Source organism: Anolis carolinensis, chromosome 4 (genome assembly GCF_035594765.1).
Source record: "Anolis carolinensis isolate JA03-04 chromosome 4, rAnoCar3.1.pri, whole genome shotgun sequence".
Lineage (NCBI taxonomy): Eukaryota > Metazoa > Chordata > Lepidosauria > Squamata > Dactyloidae > Anolis > Anolis carolinensis.
In genome coordinates, this window is record NC_085844.1 from 209,859,187 (window position 1) to 209,872,493 (window position 13,307).

A 13,307-nucleotide genomic window follows, 5' to 3' on the forward strand; every position below is an offset into this window, starting at 1 on the left:
TTTACAAATAAAGTAAAACATTCTGGTAGCTGGTAATTGTTTAATTTTTGATAATAAAATGCACAGGAACTTAACAATAAACGATGTGCAATGAGAAAGATCATGGAATCATCCTTGATTTGTTGTTGTTATATATCTTCATGTTTTCTTCACTATTCTTTCCTCTGTGGCTTAGAGAGTATGGTTCACCTAAGATCATTTAGTAGGTTTCTGTGATTGAAGGGAAATTCGAACCCTGATATCCCCAAGTTTAAGTCCAACCCTCCAACCACTTGACCAGACTGATCCTTGCCATCATCCTTCTTGCTAATATTACTGGTAACCAGTTGGACCAACACATATTTTTAAAACCAGGGATGGACATCTGCAGCTGTTATTTTTATGTCACAGAACCTTCTAGGAAACAAATGAATTATATATATAACAAAAAATCTTAAGTGGCTGGAAGTCCACTTCTAGTTCTCAAAAATGGGTACCAGCTAATGTTAAACACTACAGGAAGGACTTGGAACCTGTTTAATAGTAAAGGTGTTGTACCTAGAGCTCTCAGGAGCAACCATTTGCCTTCCTCTTTTAGCCAGAAAAAGATTGGGCTGGGAATTCTGTTTTTATTGCTTAGGGCAATAAAAACATCCTCAGGGGCTAAAGTTCAATAGATCATCAGTATCAAGATTCCATGTAAGATTTTGACACAAAAAAATGATGATCCCCGGGGGAGGTATCAATCCTAGAATAGCTAAGAAACAGAATGAATCAGGATAGAACCTGAGAATAAAATTACTACAGTATTTAAAACATTTATATTATACCTTACTGCCTCAAATGAATGAAAATGTATATTCTTTAAAATTATATGACTTATAATAGAAAATCTATCTACATGTACTTGCCTAACATAACAAGCACCCACTTGCCTGAAATAAGGGGCAAATTCCCTTAGCCAAGAAAACACAAATGTTCCTGTGGCCACTGGCTATCTGTATGTACCATTCCCAGCAGCTACCCTAGTACTGTACTTTCTCAATCTGAGTTCTCATATAAAGGCACCAGGTAGATTACACAGTTATGTAAATAACTGTGCTAAAAGGGGCAGCAAATGCCCCTTTTAGCTTTAACTACCTCAATGCTAATTAGGCACACGAGAGTGAAAACTATGACATTCTTCATATATTATTTCAAAAGTATATCAGATAATGGCTTTAACATATTTTTTCATCATACTTAATGATGGATACCACTACCCTCTTGAAAGTAAATGAAGATCAAAGCAGATAATACCATGTGTCAAGGACAGAACGCCACAAGATAAGATATAACAAAGTTTATTGGAGTTACAGAACCAAAAATGCCCGTAAAAGACAAGGGCTAGGCAAACATTGGCCTTAAAAGTAAAAAGACACAAGGAAAACGTTCAAAAGATAAACCGGATTAAACCGGAGTTTAATCCGAGTTAAACCAAAAAAGCTTACTTCAGCCTGGGACTAAAACAAACAAAAGCTGGTGAACAAAAGGTTCAAAGGAATACAAAAAACTGGCAGCAGATGCTTCTCTGCTGCCAAAAGCTATGTTTGAGTAACTAAGAGGTTACTCCTCCACACAGCAAGCAATTTCCAGATACAAACGCAGCATTCAAGGGCAGAAGCGGTCAGCGAAGTTCCAATCCGGTCCGAAGGTCGTAAGGCAGGTACAGACGTTTGTAGTTCACCAGGTCCAACGATAATCACAGGAAGGAGAGTCCGAGGCCGTAGTCAGTCAGTCAGTCAGTCAGTCAGTCAGTCAGTCAGTCAGTCCAGAATAAACAGATGGCGTCCGTCAAGAAGACGACAGAGGTCCAAGGTAGTCAGCAAACGAATCACACCCGTCTTCAGGAATTTCCCACACAGAGCCCAAGCGTTCGTCCAGATTACCTTGCCCAACGCAATTAGCCATTGCTTCCAAACCCCATTTTATGCCAGTTTACAGCTCCTCATCACTATCAGCTGTTACCCTAATTCCAGGCGTTTCCTCATCACTTTCCTCATCAGAACTGAAACACCTTTGACTACGCCCCACAGCATCCCCAGCTGTGGATCCCGTCCCATCCCTCCAGCTTGTCCACGGGTCTAATCCTGAAGGTCCCCAATCGCCTTCCATACTATCATTGCCAGTGGCACCCAAATCCTCCCTCACACGAGTCCATTCCATGTCATCCTCCTCTGAGCTAACCATCTCTTCCTCCATTCTCTCAGTAAAACCCTCAAAGGAATCCTCGTCAGATGGTTCTGCAAATAAGTCCCGCAGCCGCTTCCTTTCTCGCTCCCGAGGAGTCTTACGACCACGTCTCCCAGTATCGGAGCCATAAGGCTCAACCATAACACCATGATGATGTATCTTCATTTTTTCTCTGTTGAAACTACAGCTTACTAGTCCTGAAGGTGAGTACAGTTATAACCGTAAGAGCTAAGCAATCTAGGGCAAGCAAAGGCCATCACTACCACTTAATAGCACACTTGACAAACCAACTCACACAACCATTCTTCTGATGTAAAATATCACACTATGTCTGTACTCTCGTTGTTCATGAGTTCTATCAACCATGTTAGACTCTTATTTATATCTCTGAACCCTCACAAATTGTTATTAAATGCTGCCCAATTTGCTTCAGAGCTCCCCAATGAAAGCACTGGACCACAGATTAAGAACTAAACAAACTAATTCATTTTATAGGATTACTAGAACTTAAGTGACTAGTATATATAGAACTTCTGCTGCTGATGCATACAACACATACACACTCTCTACTACTACTACTTATTCAGCAGACTGACCTAAATACATTTCTGAAAATGCTGGTCCTAACAAAGACAAACTGGACAATACAAGCTGGACAACCTATTCATAAAATAGGTTACACCTAACTCCAAATTTCTGGCTGCACTAAACCATTGACTCAGCTATTTAAAATGAGTGCCTAATTATATACTAAATTATTTTGGTTGTATCAGATTCTGAGTTAACACCAAAATTCATTTGCATCTTAAAATGAATCACAGTTTGTCCACAGCCAAAGCAACATTACTTAATGTGTTGTAATTGTTGTGTCATTTGCAAAGAACAAAAAAAACTTATATAATGGAAAGAAGAAAAAAACTTCAGACCAACGTGGTAGTGTAGCTGAAATATATGTCTCCAGTGTTACCACAAATGTTGAGGATTTTTTTGTCGTGATGTCATGAGATAAAGATTGAAGCCAGAAAACATAAGCTATTACTGAACAGATTTTTAATGTACTAACTCCATGGTCCAGATATTATAGTCAGTCTCAGGAATATCCATTTACAGTTGAAAAATACTCTTGTTTGAATTTCTGGACAATACAGAGGTTGATGAACAACCTGACTTCCAAGATATTACGGAATGTTCCTAAGAAAGACCTCAACAAAGTAGCCCATCTTATCAGAGCCCTTTACCAATGAAGAAGCGGTCCTTTTTCTATCAATTATACAGTGAGTAGAGTACACAATTCAATACAGCCAGCATCGTATAGTGGTTTGAGTGTTGGCTTAGAACTCTGGAAGACCACTGTTCAAATTTCCACTTGCCAATGGAAATTCATTAGGTGACCTTGGGTAAATCAGACTCCTTCACTCTTGGAGAAAGGCAAGCCAATCTTCCTATAAACAAATCTTTCCATGAAAATCTTGTGATAGAGTTGCCATAAGTAGGAAATAAGTTGAAGGCAAACAACTATGAAAACCATGCAACAACTTGCATTTCATAGAAGGTCGGTGGCTATAATTAAAAACAAGTAAGAAAACTATACTTCCAATTCTACTGCAAAAAATTTCCACACGTAAGTTTTATTCCATGATTAAGGCAAAAACTCAAAACCATAATTATGCCAACAGCAGCCAACAGAGAAGTAGTAGTCTTCATTTCTGTCAATTAAGTTATAAGAATGACGCATTTATCCATCTCTTACGCTAGAGCATTATTCAAAATTGGACCAAATTGGAAAAGAGAACTATTCTAATAGTGTATTAGAATACCACCAAGTATACTCCTAGTGGTATTCCACCACGAGAAGAATAAGTAATGCTCAGACAGTATGTCTATTATTTCTCTGTGTCTACTCAAAAGTAACCACATACCTTGAGGTAGATGAGCCTATATTGAATGTAGTGAGCAAAATATAATTTAACAAAAGGAGCAGTCCTGATAACATGGCATAGAGGAGAAAGGGTTACTTAAAAAGAACATGTCTAAGGGCTGGCTAAAAGTCAGAGTATGAACGGAAGCATGTTGTGAAATATGGTAAAGTTTAAACCTTGAGGGGGTTTAGCAGCAAGTAATTCCATTATAGATGTGGGGGGCTTATCACTTACACCACAATTTTTCCACCAGTTGTGAGAAAGAATTCCCCAAATATAAAAACATCCACCTTGTCCCCATCTCTGCAACCAATACAAAGACCTCTTCCCATCCTACCACTGCGGCCACCAACTGTGAGAACCTCACCAATATCCTCCAAGTAAATTAGTGAGATAGTATTCAACTTCTATCTGCCCCAGACATCAGGCCTCTTTATTCACTGCTGCCACCAGAGATAGTGTGTCTGAATCCACACTTTATAATATATAACATTCCCAGAGAACAAAATTGTATACATACAAAATCAAGACTTTATTAACTGAAATTGATCATAGGAAAACAGATGGATTATTTAATACAGCTAAAACAAATATTTTACAAGAACACTTCCAGAAAATTCAGATTCTTAAATATCAGTCGTTATATGCAGGTATATTTCACTTATTGATGATGGTATGTTCCCGGGCATTACTTATTTAACAAAACCTTTTGTACCAGAGGCAGAAGTAACATGGAAATAGGGATAAGTTCCAACACCACAAAAAAGAAGGTCAATTTGAACATTTCCCAGTAGACATTTTATTCAGAACTGAAGCTATGCACTTGTGAAATTAGAAAAAATATAGATCAGGTAAGCATTGCATAGCAGAGAGATCTACAGATAATGATTTTCATTAGAAAATGGGTAAAATTGAATTTGTATGTATGTATGTGATTTGTATTTGTTTGTTTAGATGTTTTAATTGATATTTTACACATACTAATATCTAATACATAGCTGTTACATATATAAATTTCTTGTTTAGTGTTGCAATTGTATTATTGCTATAGTCAATTAAAATATTTAAACAGAAAAAACCACCAAAATGCACCCAGAAATTATTGTTTTTCTTTTACCAGCCTTCGCTTTTCTAGTAATTTCCATCTTAGTGATCAAATTACATATGTTACTGCTTTAATGTCTGTGAGTGATTGGTGAGGCTTATCTGATTTCCCCTTGTCTCTCTACTTTGCTGCTTTGGCATGTTCAACAAGGAATTTCAAAGGCAGCTACTGTTTATCTTGCCTGTTACATATAAGAAACCACACATGGCTATAGCTGGATCACCTAGAGTAGGTTCTTGCTGTTTTTCTGCTGAAACTTTATTGCATTATTTACTACACAGTTCAACCCAAACGTTTGTGTTTCTCTAGCCCTTCTTCACCAGCCTCTCAATGTTGCTAAAAATCTCTTAGCTAGACAGGGGACAAGAAGGAAAGGAGGACTAGGCAGGCATAAGAACAAGCCTCTTTCTCAGAGATTTTGTTTATTGAGGCATGCTTGTTGTTGTTAAACCTGACTGAATTACTCTCTTATTCACTTTTCCACTCACTCACTCACTTCTGGAAGTTTTTTTTCTCCAACTGCCTAACTCAAACATTCCACCAATCATTCTCAATATCCTGGTCTTTCACACCCTACTGACAGCTCCTTGCCTCTAATAAATGCAATAAATTAAACATTTTATACCCAAAAGTCAATGACCGCAAAATTACCACTGCACTTATTGATGGCTTGCTTGGACTTCTAAATCGATGACCATTTAAATTTGATAGTACTAAGACACACAGCTACACAATGGCTTTAAAGTGCAACCATGTGCACAGCCACAAACACGATATGTCAATGGAAGTATGACCAAAAATGCAACTGCTGGATTACACTAGGGCATACCACCAATAGGTTTTTAGCACATATAAGTAGTAATTCACCTGTTCATCTGTCTGTAAGCTGAAATAAAGTGCATGTTAATATGTTCTAGTAACATGCACAAATGAATTGAACACATTTTTTCAGAACACTTAACCAGCCTTCCACAAACTGCTTTACTCCAGGCATGTTTATACAATATTCCCAACCAATGTGACCACTGGGTTTTGCTGGCCAGGGATGGTGGAGATTATATCTAAGAAGCTCCACATTGAAAAAGACTATGTAAAACTTCATTCTACAATAGTGAAAAGCTACTATAATTAAGTCCCAGGCAAACAAACCTGTTTTCCTCCTCTCTTCTTCCAGAACAGATCTAAGACTTGAAGCATTCATCTTCAACAAACAAGTCCATCATTACATCTTAACTGGGTATCATAATGGTTAGTTTGTTCATATGGTTTGATTGAACAAACCAACTTTGAGGTATTACTTAAAACATTCAGTTTTTTAATAAACCCGAGTTTAAAGCAACAACAGGTTATCTCAGTTAAAATGTAACAGGCACAGTTAACTGCAAATAGATTCCTTTCAATCTCCTCCTCGTAGTTATACCAGAGAAGGAGAGTGGAACAAAAAGCAAGATTTATGCATGTAACACTAAGCTATGGTATAATGTTTTGCCCAAGCAAAGTAATTGAATTTCACTATTTTCAGGCACCAAATATAAGTAAATCAGTTTGGTCTGCTATTTACTATACATCTTTCTTCACAAAACACAACCCAGTGAATATGTAATGAATCCTGACATCAGTGATTGAAGTCTGTGAACCCAGTTCTAGGAATTTCAAGCTTCTATATTCAATGTGTTGTCGAAGGCTTTCATGGCCACACAGCCCGAAAGACATACAACAACCCTTCTAAATTCAATGTTTCAAACCAAAACAATGAGAACAAATACACATTAAGAATTTTAAAAGTGCAACTAAAAATGATTTTATAGATGTTTTAGCATAGTGGCTTAAGAGACTGAGCTCTAGATCACGAATTTTCCAGTCAGAACAGCACTGCAACCACAAACTTATTAGTTGTCCTCAGGTAATCTGGTTTTCTCTGCCTATTGGTATAGAGCAGGGGTCCTCAAACTAAGGCCCAGGGGCCACATGCTGCCCATCAAAGCAATTTATCCGGCCCCTGCGGCGGCAGCTCCCTCCTCTTCCGCCGAGGAAGGTGTGTGCGGCACGGGGTAGAAGGGAAAGGTGCACACATTTCCTGTCTCCCCCCTCGCCTGGTGCGAGCTTTGCTTATTTATAATGGTATTTTAATTATTATTTAATTAATAATTAATTATTAAGGGGTGCTTTTCTAGTGCTTTTGGTGTACAAAGGCAGAAGGAGGATGGACTAAATGGCCCAAGGGGTCTCTTCCAACCCTCTTTATTATTTTTATTATGATTATGATTAACATTGAGGCTGTATTTATTCCTGTTTTCTTTTTTTTTTACTTCAAAATAAGATATGTGCAGTGTGCACTGCATAGGAATTTGTTCATAGATTTTTTTTAAAAAAAACTATAGTCTGGCCCACTAACAGTCTAAAGGACCATGAACTGGCCTCCTATTTTAAAAAGTTTGGGGACCCCTGGTATAGAGATACTACTGGCCTACCTTGGATAAATGTTACAAAGAAACAAATGTGAAAATTCAAAGTAATTCAAATGCATTAATAATAATGTTTTACAAACTGTGTATTATACCTGCTCCAATATGAGTAACTAATTTTAAAAATAATAGCACTGCAATTTTCTTTTTTATTTAGGAAAATACTGAGAGCCACTGCAATGCAATAGTTTCAGTTGGACTTGGGTTTGGAAGATGAAACTTCGTTCTGCGAGTCACTATGTTAAGAGTGGTTTGAGTATTGGACTCTAGAGATCAGAGCTTGAATCCCTGCTCAGTCTTGGAAGCCTGCTGAGTGGCCTTAGGCAAACACACTCCCTCAGCCTCAGAGAAAAGTAAAAGCAATCTTCCCTGACCAAATCTTTACAAAATAATCTCATGATAGAATCACCTTAAGGTCATCATAAGTCAGAAACAACTTGAAGTGACACAACCACAACAGCAGCAGTTTCAGGTCCTACTTTGTCATTGAACGCATCAGGTGACCATGAGCCAATCACAACCCCTCAGCCATATAGGTCAACTGAGAGGTTGTGAGTGACTCATGGTCACCTTCGTGACAGAATAGGACCTGTAGATGTAAGGCTGTTGTGAAGATGAAGTGGGGAGGAAAACAGTTATATTATCTTGAATGACTATATTATTCACCAGATATAACACTTCAATAAAATGACACTTCTTTCAAGAAAATAAGGGACCATGTTTAAGTTAGAAAACCACTACCACTTTATGGAAGTTAATGTTAAATTACTAAGAAACAGCTTATAGACAAAAGTGAAGCACAAATAACGACCACTTGTGTCACAAATGCTCCTCAGCAAGCATTTTTTTCCCCAAACTACACAAAAAACAGAGTACCTATTGCTTGGAACCCATTCGCTTTATGGAACAATATACTAAGCAAGGATACTTGAGCATCAGCTCTAACTTAGTGTTCATGGGGCCCGCCCTGGTTTTTATTGCTGTTTCTGATTTTGTGTTGTAATGTATATTATTATTTATTGTAATGTTAAATTGTCTTATGATGTGTTGTTGTTTTATATTTTGTTATATTGTATGGTTCTGGGTATGGCCCCATGTAAGCCGCCCCGAGTCCCCGTTGGGGAGATGGTGGCGGGGTATAAATAAAGTTTTATTATTATTATTATTATTATTATTATTATTAATGTGTCTATAATGGCTGTGAAAGAACATGTAAACTGCTGCATTTTATTCATGTATTACCTATTTTGCAGACTCCTAACTATAAAAAATAAATTCAGCCAAACTGTTTCATCTTCCAATTCCATTTCCCTCATATTTTTCATCTGCAGATAAATCGTCCATTTTAATTCTAACAGTTCTATGTTTTCGGTTTGATCCATCTATATAGGTTTATCAAAACCATGGAATTAGACAAAGAAGAAACAACCAATACTAGATAGAAAGAACCAGCCCTGTTACTGGTGTTAGTTTCATTCAGAACGAATTGCATACTGTGGGAGGAGATTATCTCACCTGTGTATTCATTAGAAATACAGCAGGCCCTTGGAATCAGCATGGGTTTGGTTCCAGGATACACATACACAACCATGGATATTACAATCTGTGGATGCTCAAGACCCATTATATACAATGGCATAGTAAAATAATCTCCATGTTATAAAATGGCAAAATCAAGGTTTGTCTTTTGAAATTTTTAATATTTTCAAGTTATGGATAGCTGAATCTGTGGATGCAGAATCTGTGGATATGAAAGGCCGATCATTAATTACATTATTCGTGTTTGCCAAATACTATACAACTATAAGCACGGATACACAAATCAGATCAGGTTGGCTATCAAATTAAATGTTCTATGGAGTTTTTAAATATCTAATGTCTGGCACAGGTACTATAGGAACCTGTTTTTTTAAAAAAATCCTAAGTTGCTAAAGTAAATAGTGTGGTAGCATGTGATTGGGTAAGGATGGAGAGTAGAATTTTTTAAAAATGAACAAAAGATTACTAGAAAGTGGAATGTTGGGGAAAAATAGCAGTTGATAGTGTGACTAGGATGGATGGCATTTTTAGGTTTGGGAAGGTGTGGGGTCAATGGGATAGAAAGAAGGCAAATAGGGATAATTTGCACTACGTTAGAAAAACTGTCCAATTCTCAAGTAACAACAATAAAATAACTGGCCAAAATCACTGGAATGTTGTGGATCATATGTCAGTCACAGATACAGATGAAACGTCAGGAGAAAATGCTGCTTGAAAACAGTCATACAGCCACATAACACTCCAATGATTCCGGCCGTGAACACCTTCAACAATATAATTATGTATGTTGCCCTAAATTATAATGTTAAAATAAAGGAAGATGATGGGGTGGAGGACAATCATAAGTGAAATTTTGTGTGCATAGACCATGAGCTCCATAAAGCTATAGCACCCAAACTGAATTCCTGGACTCAAGACTATTTAATACGTACTAAGTGCCTTCCAGTTTTTGATGGTGGATCTCACACTTTAAAAAGCAAACTTTAGGTCTGCTCATATGCACTCTACTATTTTGAAGGACCCATCGTATCACCCAAGAAAACTTATTCACATCTTTGAAAAATTTGTTAATCAATCTTCTATGATACGCACATCTCAACGGTCCAAAAACCAACATCCTGGCTATGCTGTAACATGCTTTCTTCAAAACTGATCTTACATGTACATACACTGACCAATGCTAGTCTTATGCATCAAGGCACTGTCACTCAACAAGTGTACCAGATTCTCTCTATTGGAAGGGTCTACCCAGAAAGAGCTTCAAGACATCATTCACACTCAACAAGAATAAGTAAAGCATTGTGTCCCCACCTCCATTCCTCTCCCCTGCAGCCTTGAAGGGAGCCATCCCATCCTCACCACGACTGACTCCCTGCAGCTTCTTAAACTTCGTGTGCACCTACACTCTGGAATGAATGCAGTTTAGCAGTGCTTTAACTGTCATTGGCTAATGTTATGAAATGCTGGGAGTTGCAGTTTGGTGAGGCACTAGCACTCCTAGGCAAAATAACAACTCCCATGGTTCCATATCATTGAGCCATGGCAGTTCATGCAGTGTCAAACTGCATTCATTCTAGTGTAGATCAGAGCTCTGCAAACATTTCATGACAGTGACACACTTTTTAGGCATATAATAATAATAATAATTTAAATAATAATTTAAAAAACTTTATTTATATCCCACCACCATCTTCCAAAAGAGACTTGGGGCTGCTTAAAAAATCATTTGAAAATGCAACAAAATACACCAAATACAATAAAATACATGAGCATATAAAACAATCACAATGTACATTTACATGAACACATATACATAAAAGAACACATAAAACCCCTACTGATTTAAAAGATCATTTTGGGAGACACGAAATATAAGAGATACAGAGACATAAACTATAATAATGATGTACCTACACAGTGCAGCCAGCACACTAAAGCAGGCATGGGCAAACTTTGACCCTCCAGGTGTCTTGGACTTCCACTCCCACAATTCCTAACAGTCTACCTGCTGTGTTGTCAAGGGCTTTCATGGCCGGAATCACTGAAGTGCTGAGTTTTCCAGGCTGTATGGCCATGTTCCAGAAGCATTCTCTCCTGACATTTCACCCACATCTAAGGCAGACATACTCAGAGGTTGTGAGGTATACTGAAAACTAGACAAAAGAGGTTTATATTCTATGGAAGGTCCAGGGTGAGAGAAAGAACTCTTGTCTGTTGGAGGGAAGTGTGAATATTGCAATTAAATCACCTTGATTAGCATTGAAAAGCCTTGCCATAGATGTGGGCGAAACGTCCAACGAAGGATTACCCCAGACAGAAATCAGCCAGGCTTCGAAGCTGCAAGGCTTTTCAATGCTAATCAAGCAGACAAGAGTTCTTTTTCCCACCCTGAACCTTCCAGATATAAAAACCTCACTGATCTAGTTTCCAATATACCTCACAACCTCTGAGGATACCTGCCATAGATGTGGGCAGAACATCAGGAAAGAATGCTTCTGGAACATGGCCATAAAGCCTGGCAAACTCACAGGAACTCAGTGATTCCGGGCATGAAAGCCTGCAACGCAACCTCTAAGTGGGGTGTAATTTTTCTGGGCTGTATGGCCATGTTCCAGAAGTATTCTCTCCTGACGTTTTGCCCACATCTGTGGCAGGCATCCTCAAGAGGATGTGAGGTATATTGGAAAAACTAAGCAAGGTAGGTTTATATATCTGTGGAAGGTGGAAGAAAGAACTCTTGTCTGTTGGAGGCCAGTATGAATATTGTAAATGATCAAAGAATGTCCAGAGGAGACATTATGCAGCTAAGGGGGGGAAAGGAAGGGGCCTGATGATGTTAGGAATGTTAGGTGGGAGTCTAAGTCCAAAACACCTGGAGGGAAGGCCGAAGTTTGCCCGTGCCTGAACTAAAGTATTCCAACACCCAGTTTTGGAAAGCTCTGCCGTAGATGCTCCCAATGTGATGGAATCATGGGAGTTGTCATTTGGGGCGGCACCCTTAGGCAGAGGAGGCTGAAGACTTGGTCAAACTAGAACTCCCCCACAGCAGTGTGTAAGTGGTGTCAAGCTGCCTTCTCCCTGCAGCACAGAGGCGCCCTGGGGTCTGAGCCGGGCCCACTCACCCTGCTGGATGTCCCCGTTGGCGCCGCCGGGGACGGGCACGTTGAGCTGTCGCTCGGGCTCGGGCAGGCAGCGCCGGCAGAAGGAGTGCAGGCAGGGCAGCAGCTTGGGCTCGGCCTCCCGGCTCTGCAGGCTCTGCGTGCACATGGCGCAGGTGTCCAGCAGCGAGAGCGGGCCCGAAGCCGAGGGGGCGGCGGAGGGACCAGGACCAGGACCAGGACCCAGCGCTGGCGTCGGAAGGGAGCCCGAGGCCGGGCCTCCGCTCCCTGCCACCGCGGCCTCCGCCTCCCCTGGGGCCTTCTCCTTCTCCGCCTTCTCCGCCGCAGCGGGGCTCTCCCTCTCCTCAGGCGGGGCGGGGGCGGGGGCCGGCGGGGACGGGGAGGCCAGGGCAGCGGAGGAGGCCGCGAGCGCCGGGGCGGCGGCGGCGGGGACGGGGGCCGAGGCGAGCTCGGGGCCTCCCCCCGCCGCCCCGGCCTCCGCGGCCCCCTCCCCGCCCCCGCTGCCGCCTCCTCCTCCTCCTTTGTTTTCCGCCATATTTCCTCCTTTGAACCCGACTCCCCGCTTCGCTCACGCAGCGGACTGCGCATGCGCCCGCACGCACGCCATCAGCTTGCGCGCGCGCCGCCGAGGAAGGCACACATCTGGCCGCGGGTCAGTGGAGGAGAGGGAAAAGAGGGAGGGGCGGGGCTAGGCGTGAGCGCGCACGCCTGCGTAGACTAGAGCAAGGAGGCGGCGGACAGCCCCTGAGCGTACGTCGCACGGCGCGTTACGCGAAGAGCGCGCACGTAGACGTAAGTCGGCATAGGTGTATACACCAGGTAGGGGCCGACTTGGCCTTCCCTCCAGATGTTTTGGACTTCTACTCCCACCATTCGTAACCTCCTCAGGCCCCTTCCTTTTTCCCCTCAACCGCTAAGCGGGAAAAGGAAGGGGCCTGAGGCGACTGAA

The 13,307-nt window shown here is 40.8% G+C and overlaps 1 protein-coding gene across 4 annotated transcripts in view; it reads right to left on the reverse strand.

Moving 5' to 3' along the window:
- Positions 1-12,968, reverse strand: part of trim33 (tripartite motif containing 33) — a 78,624-nt gene extending 65,656 nt beyond the window's left edge. For 2 of the 4 annotated variants that reach the window (XM_062978674.1, XM_062978671.1), the window contains exon 1: positions 12,362-12,967. In XM_062978674.1, coding sequence (XP_062834744.1) covers positions 12,362-12,893 — 532 coding nt within the window. In that variant the 5' untranslated portion in view covers positions 12,894-12,967. Of the gene's footprint in view, positions 1-12,361 lie in introns of all 4 variants that reach the window. The other 2 variants (XM_062978672.1, XM_062978673.1) reach the window with 2 other exon arrangements.
- Positions 12,969-13,307: the final 339 nt, after the last annotated feature.